Below are 24,001 nucleotides of genomic sequence, written 5' to 3' on the forward strand. Positions count from 1 at the left end.
GGGTGTGACATTTTCCAGACACGCTCAAAACAGTTGACGAGTCTCAACACACTGATCCAGCCAACCAAACAGAGCTCATTACCCTATTCAGAAGGAGGGGCCAAATAGACACAGGAACTACAGGGCTGCGTTTCCCAAAAACATTGTAAGCCTAAGTTGATCGTAGAACAATTGCCATCAACTTAGGCTTACGATGCTTTTGGGAAACGCAGTCCAGAGCGTTACTGACAGACTGGGAAGAAAGAAGCTGCAACAATGTCAAATGTGTGTATTATAGTAGAGCCCAAAAACAAAATCAAGACTTAGTAAAGTCTATGTATAAATACAGGCTCTTTAATTGTTGAGCATCAATAATAAATGTCACCAGATATGACTTTTGTTTAGCATCCTGGCTGGGTTTGATTCATAAATAAATTATTTATAAAATAAATAGTGACTTTTGTTATCAGCTTTAAATTAAATTGTGTGCTAAATGAATGCATGCAATGTTTCACATACGGTCATTAACTTCAGAAGGGACATATCTTAAATCTACACCTATTCTTAATCCGTTACCTGAGTGTCCTTGATCCCCTCAGAGATCCGCTGCTCTTGCAAACTTCCAGAGACGTCATTCATCTCATCAGCTCCTTCATCATCGCTGGACAGCACGACTGGAGGGGAAAGACATTGACCAATCAGAAGCAATGACCAGAATTATGTTAAAATGCCTTTGTACAAAGGGTCAGACGTTCTTGCTTCCATTGAAGCACACAGGTTGTTCTTTGGAACATGAATCATAAGGTTTTGCACATTGTATGCAGATAGTATATTTTGCGATGAAAACTTTTATATTAAATTAGGAAAAAATGAAGAATAGCAGTGGTGTCAGACTTATGGACCACACCGCACATGTCTAAACGTTCTGGAGGACAAAAAAAAACAAACTTCAGACCTAGATAAACTTCTGATGCTACATTTTCCAATGAGGTAAATGCAAGTCTTGACAGATGTTTCCTTCAGTAAACAGTTTGTATGTGTATTTGAAAAGTTCACATGATTAACATCATCAAGGGTCAAATGATCGTTTCTACACTGTGTTCTTACAATTCAATATTATGTTTGTAATAAAGTTACCGGCCAATTTTTACTTGCATTTGGCACTTGATGAGTGTTAATTTTGGACCATGTATTTATCTTTTTCTCTCCTTCTCTGTAGCAGAAGCCTCTCTTTGGCTGGGTCCCATTATGGGCTTTAGGAGAGAAATGGGGACATGGGTAATCCTCTCTCTTTTTTTCAACCTTCCCTTCCTCTTCCTGTCTACCAATTCATCAGAAAACAATAACAAATTCAATGTTGCCCATCTGTTTTTGCTATATTAAAATGGCTTGAATTGGACAGATTTGCAAACTAAGTGGACATTTGTTAGCCATTCGAATCAATCCATTCAAATCCTCTTTTTCAGATCATCACTAGAGGAAAAAGTAAATGTGAACTGAAGCTTTTAAGGATGAAAAAACACCATAAAATTAGTCTTATAAAGCCATTCAAAAGCTTTGTGTGAGGAAAACAAACGAAAATTCGAAAGAATAATTCTTTTGAGCCAGATCTTTCCAATTCATCAGCTGATCTGGTTCATATAACCAGTCTGAATGAACTCACTGACTTAATGATCTGGACTGGAACAGAAGATTATTAGTGAAGAATGAAGCTGTATTTCAAACAAAGCTGTCATATGACTTCAGAAGGCTTGGAATGACGCAAAGGTACGTAATTAATGACAGAATTTCAGTTTTTGGATGAACTATTCCTTTAATGTAACTATAATAGGGGATAAAGAGTTTAGGACGAGCTGATCATGAGGAGGAGGATGGTACATCTGCGTTCCTCTCTAGCAGACAGAGGTGTAATGGGCTTTACTCAGAGCTTGAGGTCAGGATTCTAGTAATCTAGATTGTGAGAGTGAATGCTGCTATTCTGCACACCGCACACTTAAAGACATTAATCTTTATAAGGTCATCCTTCATCCAATGACAGCTCAGAACAGACGCTGCCTCCAAGAACAATGGGACCGACTGTCTTGGTTGGTTTAATTCAGTTTCACTCTCTTTTTTTACGTTTACACTTAATCTGCATTTCTCAATCCAGATTCCACTTTGTGCATTGGTGGAAGTTTACTATTTTATTTAGGGGTGGACAATATTATCAGTTCCATATCAGTTATCAGAAAAAGCTTTTTTATACCTGTCAGGTTAATTCAGTTTCACTTCTTTTTGAGTTCACGCTCAATTTGAATTTCTTAATCCAAATTCTACTTCGTCTATTGGTAAAAGTCTGCTAATTTAGGGATGCACTATATATCTGTACAATATCAGTTATAAGAAAAGGCTTCTTTTTTACCTGTTAGGTCAATTTAGTTTCACTTTATTTTTACATTCACACTCAATTTGAATCTCTCAATCCAAATTCTACTTCATCCATTGGTGAAAGTTTACTAATTTACTTAGGGATGCACTATATTTCTGTATGATATCAGTTATCAGAAATAGACTTCTTTTGTTACCTGTTGAGTTAATTTGGTTTCACAATGTAATTGTGCAAGCTCATTTCCCCAATTTTTACGTTTAGATTACCTTTGCCATCATCTAACGCTCAAAGTTAATCTTTAGAAACACTAATAAATTAAAGAGGATGTCTAATGCTATTTCATACTTATTTACCCTGTTAAACTAGGGATGGGCATTTCAAGCAAAACTAATATCCGATGATCGCAGGGAATTATTTGATTATTATTAGAAAATCGCACCCCTCCCCCGCATGCACGCACACATGCATGTATAGGCTACACGCACATAGAGGGAGCGGGGGGAGACCATTCACGCTTTCAATCTGTATGATAAACTGTTTAATTAATTAGGGAATAGGCTTATAATATAATATAATAGCCATCTTAACTCATGCCATATAATGATTGTAGCATGCTGAAACATATTAATATAATAAATATAACCGGCCATTCATAACTATGCGGAGCAGAGCACCAGTTGGACCCTTTTCACAGACTGTGGTTGTAAGGAAAAGATAACCCTGTTTAGCTTCCCAAAGAACCCAGTGTTAAGGAAACAGTGGATGCAGTTTTTATTCTTGCACAACTCTCTTAACGGAGTTGTGCAAGTGTGTTTGTTTGTTCCCGGTGACAAACGTTTTGTAAACAAGGCCCAGTTCAACGCTGGATTTGCAGATCATTTGAAACTGAAAAACGGAGCAGTCTCAGCGATAAAAGTTCCCGGTCATGAGTCGGAACCACAGGCGGTAAGAAAACTGCATCAAATGTCTCTGTTTTCAAACGTGCATATCATGTAAACAACACAAATGTACATTGAATCAAAAGTTATCCAGGGATAATGCAAAATATATTGCGCTTGTGGCTCTTTAGCTTCCCCCACAGCACAGCTTTAGGAGCTTGACTGTTTTCGGAAAGAAGTGGTACAACTGTATCTGTCTTTTATAAATCTGATCAAATTAAAGTCTCTTCGGAGATATGAAGGATGCAATACTACTCTATAGGTACTCAAGATTAATATGAGATTGTCAGAAATTGTGTGTGTTATGTCCCCTTTAATTACACTGTTGAATGTAATCTTTAAAAAATCTCAAGATGAATATCCATTTTTATAATGTAAATTATAATGTTGTGATGCCTACATTCATTTGTAGCATTCATTGACCTCCTGACCATTTCCAAAAACAAGGTCTGGTGCCTCTGCCAATCAGAGTGTTTAAAACATACGTCTTCCATTAAAGACAAAGGCTCACGTTCACTTTTTTTCAAGTGTTTATGGGGTAAGTTGGCATACACGGCATGTAAAAGCTGTTAAATGAACTACCCAGAACCCTGGAGGGTAAGAAAGTTTAAATAAGGCAAGTTTGCCCTCGATGTTTGAGAAGTGGTGGAAAGAATAAAATGAAAAGAACAAACGTACTCGGCTCTGTGGAGCTGGGCTTGGTTCTCTTGTAGGTCTTGCAGAAAACGTGGGGCTTCCTCCTCAGTTTGTTGCAGTAAAAAGACCCAAAAGGGTCTTTGCTCTTGGCCTCTGGTGGGGAAGTAGGTGGGTCTTTTCTAACAGGCACAGATGTGGTGGCTCTTTCTCCAGAGGACCTCAGATGTCTAGCTGGAGCTTCCTGAACATAGCGGCCTGAATGGAGGCTGGGTTCATGACTGGACGGTTTGGAAACAGATTCTTCATTCGACACGGTTCCATTCTTGTTTTTGCTTGCTACATTCTGGAGTCAGAATACAAGGGACAACAGAAGAGAATAAAGTGATTACAGATGGCATAAAGGTTGCTTTTGAAAGATCTAATATTTTAATATTAATTAGGTAACATGACTGAATGCTTCAGAAACGCAACAAAGCAACTTTAGCGTTTTAACGTAATTAGTATGTATGACCTAACACTTAGGCTAGTCATGGTGGGAATCATAATTTTGCTACATGAGTACCAATGTCAGTATGACCAAAATAATAGGTATGAATTAACCTACTATGGTGAAAATTCAGCTCAAGTATATTAATTAGGAAGCATGGGAGAACGTCTGACCTAATTAAAGGGATAGTTCACCCAAAAATGAAAATTTGCTCACCCTCAGGCCATCCAAGATGTAGGTGTAATTTTTTTCTTCAGTAGAACAATAAGAATGAATTAATTATATGAATCACCACGTTTCAGCTAAAAATATTGTTCTACTGAAGAAAAAAAAAAAAAACTTTATTAAATTAAAAGCAAGTTTTCATTTTTGGGTGAAATATCCCTTTAGTATTTATGCCCCAAGACTTTGCCACAGTAAGATTTATACGAGCCCTACGATGGTAAAGGCTCAGATAATCAATATTAAAGGGTTAGTTCACCTAAAGATGAAAATTAATTACTCACCCTCATGTTGTTCCAAACCCTTAAGACTTTCGTTCATCTTCAGAAAGCAAACCTTTTTGATGAAACCTGAGAGATTTCTATCCTTCCATAGTTACTCAGCACGTTTGAGCTTCCAAAAGACGTCTGTTCTTGAGCTTCTACTTATGTTCGCTGATCAAAGTTTACATGCGAGTAAAAGCCTAAATTAAATCTGTGTATCATAAAAAGTGACAGAGTCCCTTAGGAAAATTTGGACTAAACCACTCAATTCATATGGATTAGTTTTTCCGATCTTTTTATGAACTTTCTGAAGCATCAAAGTTCCAATTGCGTAGCTGTCAATGGCAGGACATAAAGCTCTCCGAAAAAGATCTTCATTTGCATTCCGAAGATAAACGAAATGTTTTCGTTTATCGAAAATCGCGCGCGCACGCGCGATTATATATATATATATATATATATATATATATATATATATATATAAATGTAGGCATATGCCATTTTATATATGCATTTTTTTATCTTCTTTAACTTTATTAATATCATATGTTTATTTGCACTACCATTAAGCACAAGCGCCACATACTGCCAGGGAGTGAATTTGCACTTTCACTCGGCGCATCGCCGGTGAAAATCGCTTGGGTGTGAACACAAAAAACGTCTCGAAAAACGCTGACGATAAACGCATGCGATATTCGTCCCGGTGTGTACGGGCCTTTAATGTAATTAATGACAGAATTTTCATTTTTGGGTGAACTAACCCTTTAAGTAACAGGACTGGAGGGTTTTGAGGCAACATCACATCAGTATAACAATTATATTCAGATATATTTATTTATATTTGCATTAAGTCCTTACAAGTCCTTCTATGGTGAAGTTATTCTTCATGAATATTAATTAGGTAACATGACTGGATGGTCAGGGTGACCTCATTTACATTTATATGCCAAGACATTATTCTGGATGCTCTGTGATTGTTATAAAGCAATGTCAACCTAATTATTATTTACTAGCCAACACTTAGCCATGGTAGGATTTGTAAATTCACCACCAGTTTACAAATGATGTTATGACCTAAGGAATATTTATGAGTCCTACTATAGTAAAGGATCAGATCATGAATAACATAACACGACTAGATGCTCCTGGACATTTGAGGAAACCTCAGGATGACATAATTTATATTGATGAGCCGAGACTTTGGCATAGTACATTCTTCATGTAGCAACATATACAAAGTAAGTGTGATGTGACAACGTCATTTAAATTGATGACGTTGTACAAGTAGGTATGAAAATCCAAAAACCTTAAAGGTCCTCTAAGCGATGTCACATGTTTTTAGGCCAAAACATTTTTTGTCACATACAGCAAACATCTCCTCACTGTCCGCTAGCTGCCTGTCCCCTGAACACACTGTAAAAAAACGCGGTCTCTGTAGTCGCCACAAGCTCCAAAAACGGCAACAAAAACAAACTGGTGCAGCCTGGACCACGAAACATAATAAACATGCTCCAGCCAATAACCGACAAGAATGATTTTAAATACGCGTTCATGACTGTTTCAGGAAGCACGGAGGGGAGGGGAGGAGGAGGAGGAGGAGGGAGGATCTAGCTAGCCTCTGTTTTGTTTGACAACACTTCGAACGTCAACAGGAAGTTACTCCGCTCAGGATTGCTTAGAGAACCTTTAATTAATATTCATGAGCTAAGACTTTGCTGCAAACTATATTATGTTAAAATACTGGCTCATAAATATGAATAAGCTCAAAGTGACGTTGCCTCATAACCTTTCTGGGTAGAATGGTGATTTCATGAATATTGGTAAGGTAACATGACTGGATGCTCCAGGAAGCAACACCAGTATCTAAATAATATTCATGAGCTAAGACTTCACCATAGAAAGATTCATAATTTCACTAAATTGATCATATGCACGGTTACTTCCTGGTTTTCGTTAAGCCAGCTTGGGCATTTACGGTAAACTGTTAGCTGTCATTCTGTACTCGCTGTACATCAACACAAAACCATCAATGGTTGACAGTTATCACACTTAACTAATTTGCCAATAAATTTGCCAATAAACTGATTGCAATAAAGACAAAGCTAATGGGAACGTGTAAATAAGAAACATGGTGTCTATAATTGGACACGCGCACACAACATTTTTCCAGCACTTCAAATGTTATTTTTAATGTGATGACCAAAAATATTAGCCAACTTGTTTATCCTTCTAAAATTGTCCCCAATATTGCAAAACCAAATGTTTCAAGATGTAGGAAATACAACATTTGATAGAAAACACTTTCATTTAAAAATTAAAAAAAGACTTTAATTACCACTATAACCTGTAGATGGCGGCAGAGGAGCATTTATTAGATCATATTCGCCAATTCCTGTAATATTTTTTTCCACTTTTCACTGTTGAATAAATATTAAACATTATAAAATCACTAGGTTTAAACATAAATTGTCAAGGTAAAGTATGAAGTACTCACAAAGTCTCATGAAAAACATTTGTGAAGACTCATGAACTTGTGAACGAATCACACAGAAAGCGAGCACCACGCTCTCCTTCCCTTTATAATCACTGACTGAAGCTGTCAGCTCACTGATTTCGGCACAGTTGTGAAAACTCCCATTTTGTTCAATGAATATAACTAAAGTGCACAATAAACCTTTAATTTACAAGTGTGTGTTACAGTGTTCTTTTTTTTTTCCACACGAAAGTGTGAAATCTGATGGTTGAATTGAACTTTCCTTAGGAGAAACACTGAGGGATGCGTTCTTGTTTTATGTTTTATATTTGAATAACTAATTTTATGCTAGGCCTGACTATTTAAGTGACTATATTCTGATTATAAACTAAGTATTACACTATTGATGCTGTTAAAGCTACCTGAGGACACTGAAGATACCAGCTGGCTTATTTTATTGCAGAAGTTCTTAAGAATGTTCCGTGCATATGGTCAATTGAATGGGTACTACAGATACTTTATTGAGGTCTGGACTTGAATGGCCTTCACTAAACGATCAGAACACCATCTCACCTCAGATGTGTCACAAACAGAACCTGTGGACTTTAATTTACGGTCAGTCTGAGAGGCGTGATCCAGGTCCTCTGGAGTAGATGACCGCGGTGTCTCTTTTACCGGAGAACGGCCTTGTGTCCCTTCCATTTCTTCTTCCTCATGGAAAAGCCCACATGCCTCTAGTTGCCCCGGATCCAGGCCTAACAAGATGGAATGACAGAGAACTTGGTTAAAAAAAAAAAAAAAGAAAAAGAAAACTCTGGGACTTTACAAGCAGCACATAACCTTCTTCTAACGACTGTTTTTTCTCTTTACGCACTCTCCAGTCCATATAAAACGGCCTTATTGACCAAATATCATTCCTCCACCTTGGTGGAGGTCACATCAGCCATGAAACGGGGCTAAATCGCTCAAATCCCCAGAGACATGGAACTAGACAGAGTATAAGTGAGAGGGCCAGCGAAAAAGAGAGCAGCAGGACCATTTTAACAGATCCGTAAAGTTAAGCATTTGTTTATTTATCAGCGATCCGAAGCCAGGAAAACTCTGATGCCGTCCAATATTATGTAGAGCAGGGAGTGAAGGAGGGTCAAAGGGAAGGAGACAGCTGTGAGATGTTAAACATACTGCCTGAAGCACAACGGAGGGAAAGAAGAGAGAGACAAAGCTGATCATTAAGGTACTTAGAGATGCAGAATCTTAGTAAAGCCCAAAAATGGGGCATTTTCCCTCATTAGCTTCTTGATAATCTACATCAGATATCTCAGCCAAAGTTTACAGTTTACTTTAACTGCTTATTTAGTTTAACGATCCAACTCATTAGGGAGAAACCAAAGTCTCTTTCTGAATTACGCAGGAACAGTATTTTTGTATTTTTGGCAAGAGTCAGTATATAGGTCAATTTTAGTTTTCATTTATGGTTACTTTTATTATATATTTTTATATTTTCTGAAGAATACAGTGTGTACGCATGCAAAAGTCTGTGCCACAGCTCTAAAGTAGTTGCCAAGTAATAAAAAGTTATAAGTAATAAAATATATAATAAATTATATAAACAAAACTTATTTTATGATATAAATATATATAATTATGCATGTTAATAGGACAGTATAACTATTAAACTAATATATATATATATATATATATATATATATATATATATATATATATATATATATATATATATATATATATATATATATAGTGCTCAGCGTAAATGAGTACACCCCCTTTAAAAACGATTTAAGTTAAGTTTTAAACAATATCTCAATGAACACAAAAACAATTTCCAAAATGTTGACAAGACTAAGTTTAATATAACATCTGTTTAACTTATAACATGAAAGTAAGGTTAATAATATAACTTTGAGGACACATTTTTCAGTTTTACTCAAATTAGGGTGATGCAAAAATGAGTACACCCCACAACAAAAACTACTACATCTAGTACTTTGTATGGCCTCCATGATTTTTAATGACTGCACCAAGTCTTCTAGGCATGGAATGAACAAGTTGGTGACATTTTGCAACATCTGTCTTTTTCCATTCTTCAAGAATGACCTCTTTTAGAGACTGGATGCTGGAAGTGTTACTCTGTCTGACCAAAAATGACAGAGTATTTTAAGTTGTATCCGCTGTTGTCAGGAAAAAATTAAAGTGATCGCGCTAGCGCCTCCAAGTCTCGCAGTAAGGTTGCTATACTTCAGCCTCCACACTCTGCACAAACACTTGGATATGTGCCTAATAATAGTGCACATTTATCTAGGTTAACATTCGAGCGCACAACCATGTAAAGTTGCTACTACTTACATGTTTCAAATCATAAGCCATATTTAAGGTCATTGGATAATAGGCGAACGTTTGGATTTAATGCCTAACATACAGTAATTACCACAAGCACCGCCATTAATGATCTTTCCCTCATGGGCTGCGTGACTTTGCCACGAGTTGTTTGTTTGTTTGTTTTTCTGCGACTAACGACAAATAAAATTTTTGGTTGACAAAGCCTCTTCTTAGGTCAAACCAAAACCAAAAATACATTTAAAAAAAACATAAAAATCGACAAAACCAACAAAATTAAAATGAAAATGGCATTGGAAAATACAAAAATAAAAACAAATTAAAAATATTATGAAATACTACAACACTATATTATTGATCCTAAAATAACACCGGGACGTACCTCTACGAATCTTGAACGAGGAGCTTTCAGACGCCTCCGTATGGTTCTCATCACGGCTGAGAAGAGTATCGGACGCTCTTTTAGGTCTCCACCTGAAACACATACGCATACATGTTAAAAAACCCACCAGATCATAACAAAATCTCCTTCTCTGGACCATGTGCACTAACCGCCATACCACAGTTCAGATTCTCACCTGTTATTTCCTGTGAAGTCTCTCCCTGCCGTGGGAGTTTGACATTGCGGTCTGAAACCGGGCGTCTCGGACACCTTATTAGGCGTCCCGTTCACTCGAACAGGGCTGATTTTTATTGGCTGTTTGTTCATTTTAAAACTGAACACTCCACGTGTGGCTCCTCTGGGAATGTTATCTGAGCAGGTGCGTGTGATGCGGCCTGGTGTATGTGCGTCAGGTGAAAGATCCGGTCTCTCACCACTAAGTGATGGTCTGATGGGCCTGAAACGGAAGAACGGACAAAAATGTAAATAAAATGTGCCATTTTGCAATTGATGACATTTTGCTTTTGCTCTCTAAATGTGGCACAGATCCTTGTTACAATGTACCATAACTCTGACTTCTCAAATGTTGCACACTTAGGTTTAATACTTAGGGTTAGATACTGTTTAAAATCTTTTGACTTGTGTAACAGTGAAGCTGTTCTCAACAAATACCAGTTTCAAAGTAAATAAACAGCTCCATCTAGTGATGGTTTCAAAACATGTTATTTTAAGTCTCACCTCACTGATTCACTCCTCTGACCATCTTTTGACAGCATATTTCCAATAGAACTTGTTTTATGAGGTTTTCTTCCATTAAGATTGACAGAACCCCATTGCATCTGTGTAACAAGAAATGTTTTAACAAAAGGGCAAAATGAGTAGCTTTACATACAACTACAGTATTTGGCTTCACTTTTAAGAGCAAATCTATTCTCTCAGATGAGACTGTAAAGGCACGTTCACACCAAGGAGGATAACTACAGTGGCATGAAAAAGTATGTGAACTACTTGCAGAATCTGTGAAAATGTGAATAATTTTAATAAAATAAGAGAGATCATACAAAATGCATGTTATTTTTTATTTAGTACTGTCCTGAGTAAGATATTTTACATAAAAGATGTTTACATTTAGTTCACAAGACAAAACAATAGCTGAATTTATTAAAATAACCCCATTCAAAAGTTTGTGAACCATTGATTCTCAATACTGTGTGTGGTTACCTGATGATCCACGACTGTTTTTGTGTTTTGTGATGGTTGTTCATGAGTCTCTTGTTTGTTCTGAGCAGTTAAACTGAGCTCTGTTCTTCAGAAAAATCCTCCAGGTCTTGCAGAAATTTTTGCATTTTTGCATATTTGAACCCTTTCCAGCAGTGACTGTAGGATTTTGAGATCTGTGTTTTCATACTGAGGACAATTGAGGGACTCAAACACAACTATTAAAAAAGGTTCAAACATTCACTGATGCTCCAGAAGGAAACACGACGCATTAAGAGTCGGGGGGTGAAAACTTTTGAACAGGATGAAGATGTCACAATTTTTCTTATTTTATTTAAATATCGTTGTTTTTCATTTAGTACTGCCCTCCGGAAGCAACAGAAGATACTTGCATGTTTCCCGAAAGAAACATTAAGTACAATTTACCTTGATATTTAAATTCAAAAGTTTTTACCCCTCGGCTCTTAACGCGTCTTGTTTCCTTCTGGAGCATCAGTGGATGTTTGAACCTTTTTTAATAGTTGAGTTTGAGTCCCTCAATTGTCACTGCCACAGTCACTGCTGGAAAGGGTTCAAATATGCAAAAAAATCCTTGAAAACTGAAGAATCTGCAGGAGCTGGAGGATTTTTCTGAAGAACAGAGCTCATATATATATATATATAAATATATATATATATATATATACACCCCCACCCCTGGGCAAAAGGGCCAAGTCAAACTATTAGCAACAATTGCACAGATACTGCAGATAAAGTAACTTCATCTACGGAACAGTCTTCCCCAACTTGCAGACAGCTTTTTACAGGAAGAAGAAACAATGTTGTTCAACTCAGTGTTAAAGGCTTCCAACTATTCATGAGTAGTTGAAAAATGTATCCCAGTTCATTTGAGTTTAATGTGAGACCAAATATTCACTATAGGGTTCAAATCTGGACTCTGACAGGCGAAAACATGAGCCTGATGGTTAGTTCTCAAGCCACTTCTTGGTTGTCTTTGCAGTATGGGCAGGGCCTTTGTCTTGATGAAAAATAACATCTGATCATTCCTCTATACGTAACTTTTCATTTTTGTGAATCAAGCCATTCTGTAAAATTCTCCTGTACTGCAAAGCTCACCAATAACAGCAGCTAAAAAGGTTCCCCACACAATGACGCTGTCTCTTTCTTCATGCTTCACTGTGCATACATTTATTATTATATTTCTCAGCAGATTTTCGAAGACAGCGCTCTGGAGAATCACCATGCAACTCGTCTTTCATTGTTCTTCATCACTCCACACACATCTTTCCATATTCTGGCCAAAACTTCATTCTGTCTTTGATGTTTTTCTGAGACAGCAATGACTTTTTAAGTAGTGCATTTGCTTGAATTTTGCAAATACCCTGACCAATAATTTGTGGTTAAGACAAGTAAAAGCTTAGTGTTAAGTCATTTTGGGCTTGGCCCATTTTTTTGTGCCAGGAATGTAGACTTTTACCTTGTTTGAGTTGCTGTCCTGCAGTCGAGAAAGCGGAGACTGCATGTCAAGACTGCATGAATCTGACGGCTGCTTCTTTTTGGGGATTCTGAAGGGGACTGCCATCTAGAACAAATTAAAGTCACAATGAAATCAAAATGGACAATTCTTGTTTTTTTTTTTATGGAATACTGCAATATTTATTAAAAATCATTACATATGATTTATCTTTTGTCATCATTATTATTATTATTATTTTTTTTTTAATTCATGTGCCCTCATAATATTTAATCAAAATCACTTCCCCTCCCTTTTGCAGCAACATCTCATCTCTTCTCTGATGATGCATTTACTGGCTTGAGGGCAGGGCAACCTGTCACTCACATGAGATCCACCAATAGCAAACCACAACCATTTAATCAATTCCCCATGGACAAAATCAAGTCCCACCCTACATTTTTCCCCACCTTGTTCGAGATGCTATTTCTCTCGGCTACACGTCACAATAGGGAAGAAAAAAATCATTTGCTTCATGCAATTTTAAATAAATGTTAGGATATTCAAAGCATAATGTATTTGTTGCCCAGTCTAGTTTAAACCATAATAAATTAACTTAATTCACTATAGCATACAGTGTGTATGTTCGGAAATGTTTAAAAATATATATTTTTATTTATTTTATTAGTGTTTCCCAAAACGTTTTTAACAATAAACCATAACTTTGTTTCTTTGAACTTTCAGCATGATTAATATTGTTACAGTAGCCAGTAATTACAATGACTTTCAAAATAAAACAGATTTAAGTTTTAAAAATAAAACATGATTGTTTTCATAAATAAAAACATGTACACAGATATTCTGCTTTACGTGGCATTTATGTTAATTGACAGATTACACATTTCATATTTCTCTGGGGTTTTATCATTACTAAAAAGACTGAATCTGCTATCAATTTAAAAAAAAAATCCATAGTTAATGTGATGAACTACATATATTGTTTGAAAATAAATTGTGAGAAATGATCAAGCATAATTTGTTTTTGTATAATAATGTTTTCAGATTTTGTATCTAATGCAGTAACATTCAAAGAGACATATTTCTTACATGCTCTATAACTCTATAATTTATCAATTTACATAAATTACACACATTTTACGAATATGTATATATATATATATATATATATATATATATATATATATATATATATATATATATATATATATATATATATATATATATCAGTATATTTCTCTACTATGCATGTAAATTTAGTAATTGCACATATTGCTTTGAGGTTTTCTCATTAAAAAAGCCTGAATGTGCTTTAAAAAGTGCTAAAATATCATTAGATTAATCATGATAATGGCAGCCCAAATATTTTTAGATCTTAATTAATATATAAACCAACTTTTATATGCAAAATTTAAATCTTTCCAAGTAGTTCAGATTGGGAATCACTGTTTGATCTTTTTGTCTTCCAAAATTATTATTTATGACCTAATATTAATTTAGAAACTAGATGTTATACGTGTACCTACTTTACTTACTACTGTAAGTGAACATTAGTGAGAAAAGCTGTGAAATACATCGAGATAATCCAGTAGTTAACGTCCTCAAATACTTCATTTTAATGTTTATATCACTAATCAATAATCACTTATCAACTTATCATACAGTCAGATTAAAAGATAAAACACCATGCACGAGATATAATGATTAAAAATAGTGTATATAACCTCAAGAAACCATGGACGTGATTAATGTCAATCAGTGTAAGCGTTTAGCATTGGTTGTTGCACTCCAGGGCCATTAGTATTACACATCTGAGCTGATATTGGTTTTATAAGCTTGGTAAACGCCATACTTACAGCACACACCTGTCTGAGACTCGCTCTAGAAATATCAGGCATGGGCTTTGAACTGGTGAAGGCACTGATAAATCATTCTCTTCAGCAGAATAGCAATGAGTGCACTAAGAAGTGAGCATCCCTCTTTCTGTTTATGTGCGACGTTCTTCCCTTTCTTCTTCTTCTTCTTCTTCTTCTTCTGCAGTTGGCGGTTGTTGTGGAGCAGAGCAAATACTCTGGATCATAACAGCGCCATCTGGAGTAAGTTTATGACAAATTCAACAAAACAAAGACAAGTTAGGTCAATATGAGAGACTATATTTTGAAGAGCTTATAACAGATCCAGACAAAAATCAAGAATGAATGATCTGTTTCATATGATTGATCTGCCCATGTCATTAATGATATATAACATAATTATAGAGGCATCTTTGATGGAAATGGTGGTGTTATTGGTTTTATTATTTCAGTTTTATGTTTTTGCAGCGCGTGGCTCATCTGTTTCATTATACTGCTTTTAGATGAAGGTAAGCACCTTAAAGTACAGATTTAATTAAAAAATGAAACTTGTTGAGCAAAATAACGATATGCAAATAACAAAGACACCTATAAAACGTATAGTGTATTGTTTATATATTTTGTTTTTATCCATATTTTTATTATTTATTTTTACATGACAACAAATATATATTTAAAACAATTTAAAGATGATGACAGACCTTTAGCGAGGTAATAACAGCGCCTGCGCACCATGCAAATGATGGCTAAGCCGTCTTTCTTTTATTTCAGCTGAAATTTCAGCTTAACTTCTGCAATAACTATCAGTTTACATGATTATAAATTTGTACATCATGACCAGAAGGTACGTGGTGATGAAATTGTCGTCGTATAGCAGTAGACATCTTTATTCTGGCCTTTAGGACAAAGGCGCACTATCTTAGCTGAGGCTTTGTGCACTTGGGTAAAGTTGGTTTTACGGCTTTGTGCTAGCTTCGCTTTAGTCAGTATACATTTGTAAATATTGATAGATTTACAATGAAATGTGTCCTAAATATTCCCAGGAACAGAAAAATGTAATTCGCATTTATTTATTTATTTATTTATTTCCCCAAAATTGTCCGTCATTTTGCGCAGATAGTTAGCATTTATATAAATAACGAGCTTGCAGGGCTAACGTTAGTTGAGTATAAACAAAACGCGAATTCGTAGAAAAAGTAAATCAAGTGGTAGCCTACTCCATATATTTACGTCTAACGTTATATTATACACTATATTATATAACCTATGACGTTCTGTTGTGTATGTTATTATATAACGTCAAACAGTGCACCTGTTGCATCTAATTCAAGTTCAATTTAAGTCAGTAGGCTAATTGTATTATATAATGTAAGGTATCTGGTTTAAAAAGATCCAAATGCATCAATGTTCATTACCATTGATATAAATGGATATAAACGTCCAGTTAGTTTAAAGCGACCCAGAATTTCTTCATACTTCAGTATCTTCACACTTCTACAAATGATTCGAATATAAACTGATGTCAGTATAAACTGCACTACTAGAGGTTTCATCACCCACTTTTGTCATCTTAAATGACGTTTTGTTGACCTCTGTGTCGCTGTAGTACCTGTTGTTAAAGTCTGTCAGTCCCCTCAGGAAAAGAAGAAAGAAATTAACTGCTACCCTGAGGCATATCTTTAGTGGGAATAGTAGGTTATCACAGTGTTAGTGGTTGTATTGTTTCTGTGTGACTATTTTTGTGTTTGTTTTTGCAGTGTGCTGGTCATCTGTTTCTTTATACTACTTTTGAATGAAGGTAAGCACATAAAATTGCAGATATTATCTGAAACGCATTAGTTAACTTTAAAGTTGACATTGAATTTGTCTTTCACGTGTTCCTTGTCTTACTTTATTTTTCAGTGTTTGCAAAGGAAAGCACCCTATCAGTTCAGGGGTTTATCGGCTATTCGGTCGTTTTGCAGTGTCATTCTGGTAATGTACAACTTGAATCCATCACAGCACACTGGAGATATAATGATTTCAAAAATGTTTACGACATAGAAGATGGCAAAGAGTCGACTGGGGATCAAGACCGCGTGTACAGAGACAGAACTGAAATGTTCCCTGCAGAGTATATGAAAGGAAACTTCTCCCTCAAACTCAGGAAACTTCAAAACACTGACGGAGGGTCGTACTGCTGCTTCATCCCTAATATTAATAAACAACAGTGCACACAGCTTCAAATAAAAGGTTTGATTAAATGGTTGCTATAATTAGCTCCCATTATTTATGTTAAAAATAAATAATTGGTTATTATGACAGAATGTGAACTAAAGGTGAAGTGTGTACTTTACTGTCCCAGCTTAATGTGCATAGACAAGCGCACAATAAGCAGTTAGTAAATGGATGCGCTAAAGATTTTAAACACTGGGTATATATATATATATATATATATATATATATATATATATATATATATATGGGTCAGTGACAAATATGGTGCGGCAAGATGAGAAATTAAAAAATCTTTTAAAAACCTGTTTTAAAAGCATGCATCAGATACGTTAAAATGAATATATTGTGTCTAAGTTGATTTTATGTTGATAAAAATGACATTTGCACAATTTTTTACTAAAGTTAAGAATGAATGTACCTAAAAATGTCAAATGGTGTAACCGCCAAAGAATGAGAAATATTAAATATGTTATCCACCTAGATGGCACGTAAGCTCACTTATAGAAATATATACTTCAATTTAAAATATCAAATGAAAAATTATTTTATTAGAGTTATCTCTAAATGTAAATTTTAACGTGTTTTTGCAATATTTGGTGGGACACATGCTGAAAACACATTTGTTTTCTAAATAATCTTTGACAAATTATTTTAAAATTGTTTAAAATCATGTTATTACACTAAACTAGATGATAACATTTTATTCCACATTAATTTTTCTGTAAATAATTATATTTTTTATGAAAAATACTGGTTACGCCAATTGACACAAACCAGTTACACCACCTGACCATGTTACTTCTACAGCCAAAGGCCATTGTTTGTTGAACAAATTGACACTGAAAATCAAGCATGACAGTCAGCAAGTTAAGTTAAGTGGTTTCAGTGATGAAAAACAACATCTGACAAAAAGAAATAATCATAGTAATGAACAGTGAAATCATGTCTCATATATTTTCCAGTTAAAGGGTTAGTTCACCCAAAAATGAAATTTATGTCATTAATTACTCACCCTCTTGTCATTTCACACCCATAAGACCTTCGTTCATCTTCAGAACACAAATTAAGATCATTTTATCTCCCATAGAAAGCAACGAAATTACCCCTTTCAAGGTCCAGAAAGGTACTAAAGACATCGTTAAAACAGTCGACGTGACTGCAAAGGATCAACCTTAATCTTAATGGTTCAACCTTATTATGAAGAGACAAGAATACATTTTTTGTGCAAAAACAAAACAAAAATAGCATCTTTATTAAACTATTTTGTCTCTTCCCTGTCATTCTCCTATGCTGTTGACATGGTAAACACAGTGCAGAAACTCCAGGTTTTACATCAGAACACCGGCTCATTATTGGCCGGGTCCTGCGTCAGTCTCACACGCATGCGCTGTGCTGATCACGTGATCAGCTTTGGCCAATACTGAGCTGGCATTCGGACATAAAGAAGGAAGGCTTCACTGTGTTACTGTGTCACCTGCGTGAGGATAATGACAGGAAGAGAAGAGATTGTTGAATAAAGTCATAATTTTCATTTTGTTTTTGCGCACAAAAAGTATTCTCATCTCTTCATAACATTAAGGTTGAAACACTGCAGTCACGTTGACTGTTTTAACAATGGCTCTACAACCTTTCTGGACCTTGAATGTGGTAATTTTGTTGCTTTCTATGGGAGATTAAAAAAAAGCTTTCAGATTTCATCAAAAATAACCTTAATTTGTGTTCTGAAGATGAACAAAGGTCTTACATGTGTGGAATGACATGAGATTGAGTAATAAATGACAGAAATTTCATTTTTGGGTGAACTAACCCTTTAAGGAACAATATCTGATAACAAGAAATCATCAAAGTGATGATTTCTTAAAAAAAAAATATCTGATAGCAGGATCAGAATTCACTGGTGCTCTGTGATGAGCCACTGTTTCCTTGCTTGAAACTATATCAATTTATCGATTGGGGCAAGAGGGGCTCTGTTATGTCGTTTTAATTATAAAATCTTAGAAATTTAATGAATTGTTTTTTATAGATGTAAATTGTAGTCTTTGGTTAAATGCACAATATGTAAGACTTTTGGATTCAAATATCAAAAAACCACTTGGACAATTTTATATATTTTGTTGACTTGTGTACTTATATTATGCCAGATGTTTCCAAGAATGTTTAAACCTAGAGAAATAATAACCAGGACACGAGCCATGTCCGTGCGTCGCCTATCAATGACATGATACCCGCGTTAATCTCGGTTTCCGGTTTTATTTTGTCGAAACCACAGAAACACCAAAGACGCTTTAATATATTATGTGTTTTATTAGACAGATGAGCAACTGTTTGGATACATTTGTCGACAGAAATCTAATCATATTATATAGCTAAACACGTTTAGTCTTATGGTTTAAATCTTGTTTTCTTGATTTACTGTGAGTACCATGTTTTACCAAGCCTAATATGGATCTAGTTGACTGCAGTGTGCAACAAGTGTCTCATAGCAGCTGCCGAGCGAACGCACAGATGTAATGACTGAGGCAAATCAGACACAATTATTGGTTAGTTAACCAATAGTTTTAAGCTCACTCTGGAGTCTGTCCCCATCCCCCGGGAAGTTTTCAGTTACAAGTTTATTGCGCTGAGGAATGTGGTTGCCGCATGGAGAACAGAGTAGAGACACAGAAAATCTGCATCTTCCCTGCATTTTCCACACAGAACACAGACTCTATGGCATTAATGTATAGACAGACTGTGCTATAAATGATTCCTTCTCAGGAAATGGTATCCATTATTACTGATGTTGTATTGTACTCATTGTATTTACATGTTTGATGATTGTTAAATGTTATGACCTGCATGGTAACTTCAATCATGCCATGTTTAGTGTCTATACGTTCGTAGCGGGAAGATTTAAATGTTTGTGTATGCGGTACATCCATACCTGTGCAACACATCAGTATTAAAAGAATATTTAATAGTTCTGATTCAAGAACTCAGCTTGTTAATCTTTCTGGGTTGTAAAAGCCCTGACAGGAGGGGTGTTGCCACCCAGAATTACAACATCTTCATTGGTCCGGTCAACAACTGAGAGGTGTGACTTTGACCAGAGGTTAAAAACCAGCGAACAGTGCCACTCCATCTCTCTTCTTCCTTGCTTCTGGACCGAACAAATCTCCTTGCGGCCGGCCTCTCTAGCCCCGGCCGCAAGGCTGGTAGGCCCCTGGCCTACAACACCCAGCCATGTGCTCATCACCCAACAGACTGGCAACAACTTCAGATGATAACTTCAAGAGTTATCCTCAACCTGCAGATCCGACGCTCTTCAGCCTAAAGGCATCTTGCAAGTATCGTACATTTTAATGCTAAACAGCGATTTAGTATTGATTTGTAAAGACTTTACCTTTGCTATTGCTAAAAGAAACTGATGAGTCCTTTCCAGATTGCCTTTGACATTTCATGTAGCTCTAGTAACAGCATCTCTTCCGGTTCAACACTATCATTACTCATTCTGACTTGCGTGTGTGTGTGTGTGTGTGTGTGTGTGTGTGTGTGTGTGTGTGTGTGTGTGTGTGTGTGACCCTTTATGTATGTTATGTTATGTGTTTGTTAGTTTAGTTATGTGTTTATGAGTTAGTTAATAAAGATTGTGCACAATACACGTTTGGTTCTGACTCCGTCTGCTAATGAATTGCCTCTTAAGTGATAGATCCGGACTACGTGAGTAGTACAGTACAATAAGAAATATTATTTTTCCATAACTTGGAAATTGACATTTCTTAGAATTAATAAACAATCAACACTGAGCGTTCACTGGACGAACAGGTTAACTGATTGTAATGTTAATTTTAATGTAGCTACGTCCAGTTAATCTGATTAACGGATTTGCATATTCATAATTAATCATAATTAATAATCATAATGAGTTATGAATAATTATTAATATTTCCCCTTTGAGTTAATTTTCGCTACACAGAGTAGCATTATAACAAATTTGAACACACAAATGTGTGTAATATTTTAAAACAGAGCTGCTTTACATCACATACGCTTGACCTGAAGAAGCAGAAGCAGCGACTGCGGCATAATAAAAGCTGTTGTCGATACGTTTGACGCACTTGTCTTTCATTAGCAATCACTCCATGATTTTATATTGCTTACATTTTTAAGTGAATGGAATAGAAATATTGAAGCTAAACATTTCAATGTTGTGCAACATAATTATATATTATTTTACTGAATTACAGAGCTTTAATAATAAAGTTGTGGGTAAAGCACCACTTTCTCAAAAAAATAAAACATTGAACATTTGAAAATAGTTCCAAATAGTAGTTTAGTTTATATTACATCTTTAATCAGCAATATAAACTAGTGATTTTGACTAAATTTGCCCCTAACAGAAAGGCTTGTAATAGAAGTCAAATGGTGTAACCGGTTACACCATTTGACATTTCAATTTAAAACCAAATTTGACAGGTATTATCATGGACACCTATGTAAGCACATGGCCTTGGTGGAAATATTTCAAATGTAATTTTTAAAGTCAATACACATTTTTATAATAATGATTAATTATCAATGTATTTATGGGGTCATACCATTTGACATGTATACCTAAGAATACTAACCATACCCTAAAAATGTCAAAATATCTCATATTTTAAAGACAGTTACTAACCTTTGCATGCAGCATTTAGTGTCACCAGGGGTCCCTCTTTGTGATATAATTTCCTGTCACATGGTTTTCTTGCACAATATTAACAAAATGGCTCCTTGAATGGTGGTTACACCACCTTGACACTTCAGGAATTTGACTTGACTCCTATGATTCCCCAAATTATTTATAATATTCAGAACAATGGTGTTAAATTTATTTTTATTTACTATTAAATTGTTCTAATGTAAGATTATGCCAAACTAGATTATATGGTGTTTTATTGAGAATTTCACCTTTTTTAAACAAGATCAATTATTTGGTACCAAGTTTTTACGGTTACACCACAATGACATTTTTGCAATCAATCCCAAAATATTCTCTCAAAATTGATTAAAACCAGAAATTTTAGACTTGGTCCTCCAAAAAGAGAATGTATGTAAGTAATTTGTTAATTTATTTTGCAATTTTTACCCTTTTAAATTTAACTAAAACTATAAGGACACAAAAAAATGAGCGTCACGTCATTGACCCATATATATATACCCAGTGTTATGACCACTGACAGGTGAAGTGAATAACACTGATCATCTCTTCATCACAGCACCTGTTAGTGGGTGGGATATATTAGGCGAAGTGAACGTTTTGTCCTCAAAGTTGATGTGTTAGAAGCAAGTGTAAGGATTTGAGTGAGTTTAAGTCAAATTGTGATGGCTAGACGACTAGGTCAGAGCATCTCCAAAACTACAGCTCTTCTGTGGTGTTCCTGGTCTGCAGTGGTCAGTATCTATCAAAAGTGGTCCAAGGAAGGAACAGTGGTGAACTGGCGACAGGGTCATGGGCGGCAAATGCTCATTGATGCATGTGGGGATCGAAGGCTGGCCTGTGTGGTCCGATACAACAGACGAACTACTGTAGCTCAAATTGCTCAAGAAGTTAATGCTGATTCTGATAGAAAGGTGTCAGAATACACAGTGAATCACCATTTGTTGTATATGGGACTGCATAAGGTGCCCATGTTGACCCCTGTCCACCGCCAAAAGCGTCAACAGTTGGGCATGTGAGCATCGGAACTGGACCACGGAGCAATGGAAGAAGGTGGCCTGGTCTGATGAATCAGATTTACTTTTACTTCACGTGGATGACTCAGTTAGCTGGATTTGATTGATGGCGATTTGTTCAGGTTTTTGACGCTCATCCTGGGGTGTGTTTCCCAAAAGCATCGTTAGCCAATTAACATTGCAAGTTCCATCGTTACTAACATAGTTCAACGATTTGGCGTTTCCTGAAACCATAGGTCAAACGAACATTCGCAAACTGCATCGCGAACTTGTGTGGTTGGAACGACAGCTCTTGAGTTTTCTGTTTTTATATGTTTTTTTTGCTCGTCCACCATGACACTCGCTGTGAGAAATGCTGCAAGCGGAGTGATACAAACGGTGAAACGGTTCCCGACCGTGGTGATACTGGTAGAATATTGCATGGCTGGAAAAGGCGCTCTGCCAATCAGATTCGAGGACCAGAACTAACTAAAACAAAATAACATCTGTCAAAAAAAAAAAAAAAAGATTATAAAACCCAAAAAAACAACAATGTAACAAATTGAACTACAGTTGACTAGTTGGAAAACAGGAGGCGTGGTGCAGTTTAAATGTTTGTGTGTGTTTTGGAAACACAATTTTTCACTGTCATTTGATATTGCTTGTGGCACAGAAATTACACACTTCTCCTGGAGTTTTAGTGCATTTGCTAATGATCTTAAACACTGTGAAGTTCAGTGAGTCTGTACTAGCCTTCATGCTACTCTTTTTCATTCTTTTTTCATTGTTTTTGTGTTTTAGAGAAACCAATGGGAATCCAAGAGAAGCCAGGCACAAACTCTGGCGTTGAATCCAAAGCAGAGAGGATTGTCTCTCTGTTGATCCCTTTCTTTGCTGTTTCTATTCTGTTCTGTGTGCGAGTGGTAGTTTAGCAGTGTGTGCTTTAAGAGCAGAGCTACAGCAAGCTATTATTACAAATTACGTTTAATTAGGACTGTTGCCTAGTCTGTTCTCACTGGACCAGAGTGTGAAATGTATTTCATTAAGATGTATATTATGTATAGTTACATTTAAGTTCTTTACAATGTATATTTGTTTAATTTAAAATGATTTATTTTATATTTAATTTATTAAGCCTATTTATTTTAATGTATAAAGTTATACTTTACATAACAGATGTTTGAATAAGTTAACCTGTTAAAACTTGTGTTGTGTAACAGTATACTGCCTGCAGTGCAAATAAATTTGTTCTTGGAAACTTTGTCTGTTTTTGTTTTTTGTTTTTTTTGTTTTCTCAACTGTCGTTTTGACAAAATTATGTGTTATAATATAAAATTATAACCGCATAACATTTGCAGGTCCAACCAAATTAAATGGGTCAAAATTGACAATCTGACCAAGAACTGTCCGGGATACACTGCACGATTTTAGCAATCCTGTAAGATCATTATAAATCACACTGTGCG

At 35.6% G+C, this 24,001-nt stretch overlaps 2 protein-coding genes across 4 annotated transcripts in view; one reads left to right on the top strand and one right to left on the bottom strand.

Moving 5' to 3' along the window:
* Nucleotides 1-14,860, bottom strand: part of senp7b (SUMO specific peptidase 7b) — a 47,671-nt gene extending 32,811 nt beyond the window's left edge. The window contains exons 1-8 of one of the 2 annotated variants that reach the window (XM_048167980.1): nucleotides 14,658-14,860; nucleotides 12,799-12,903; nucleotides 10,842-10,942; nucleotides 10,300-10,560; nucleotides 10,104-10,195; nucleotides 7,940-8,121; nucleotides 3,964-4,264; nucleotides 556-653 (exon numbers count right to left, since the gene is read on the bottom strand). In XM_048167980.1, the coding sequence (XP_048023937.1) occupies nucleotides 556-653; nucleotides 3,964-4,264; nucleotides 7,940-8,121; nucleotides 10,104-10,195; nucleotides 10,300-10,560; nucleotides 10,842-10,942; nucleotides 12,799-12,903; nucleotides 14,658-14,690 (1,173 nt within the window). In that variant the 5' untranslated portion in view covers nucleotides 14,691-14,860. Of the gene's footprint in view, nucleotides 1-555; nucleotides 654-3,963; nucleotides 4,265-7,939; nucleotides 8,122-10,103; nucleotides 10,196-10,299; nucleotides 10,561-10,841; nucleotides 10,943-12,798; nucleotides 12,904-14,648 lie in introns of both variants that reach the window. The other variant, XM_048167970.1, reaches the window with a different exon arrangement.
* A 486-nt stretch (nucleotides 14,861-15,346) lies between these two features.
* si:dkey-222p3.1 (uncharacterized protein LOC100007529 homolog) lies at nucleotides 15,347-23,793 on the top strand. 2 transcript variants are annotated; one of them, XM_048168005.1, is made up of 4 exons: nucleotides 15,347-15,489; nucleotides 16,403-16,443; nucleotides 16,548-16,877; nucleotides 23,337-23,793. In XM_048168005.1, the coding sequence occupies exons 1-4, from the start codon at nucleotides 15,458-15,460 to the stop codon at nucleotides 23,465-23,467; spliced, it is 534 nt and encodes a 177-aa protein (XP_048023962.1). In that variant the 5' UTR covers nucleotides 15,347-15,457; the 3' UTR covers nucleotides 23,468-23,793. The 2 variants fall into 2 exon arrangements, with proteins under 2 accessions (XP_048023962.1, XP_048023952.1); XM_048167995.1 differs by lacking the exon at nucleotides 15,347-15,489 and adding an exon at nucleotides 15,598-15,700.
* The last annotated feature ends 208 nt before the right edge of the window (nucleotides 23,794-24,001 follow it).

This window comes from Megalobrama amblycephala, linkage group LG2, assembly GCF_018812025.1.
Source record: "Megalobrama amblycephala isolate DHTTF-2021 linkage group LG2, ASM1881202v1, whole genome shotgun sequence".
Lineage (NCBI taxonomy): Eukaryota > Metazoa > Chordata > Actinopteri > Cypriniformes > Xenocyprididae > Megalobrama > Megalobrama amblycephala.

Coding starts and splice junctions, on each gene's coding strand:
- si:dkey-222p3.1 (XM_048167995.1), top strand. CDS start 15,663: ATGAAATGTGTCCTAAATATTCCCAGGAACAGAAAAAT. Junction 15,701..16,402: donor ATTCCCAGGAACAGAAAAAT/GTAATTCGCATT, acceptor TTGTTTTTGCAG/TGTGCTGGTCATCTGTTTCT. Junction 16,444..16,547: donor TATACTACTTTTGAATGAAG/GTAAGCACATAA, acceptor TTTATTTTTCAG/TGTTTGCAAAGGAAAGCACC.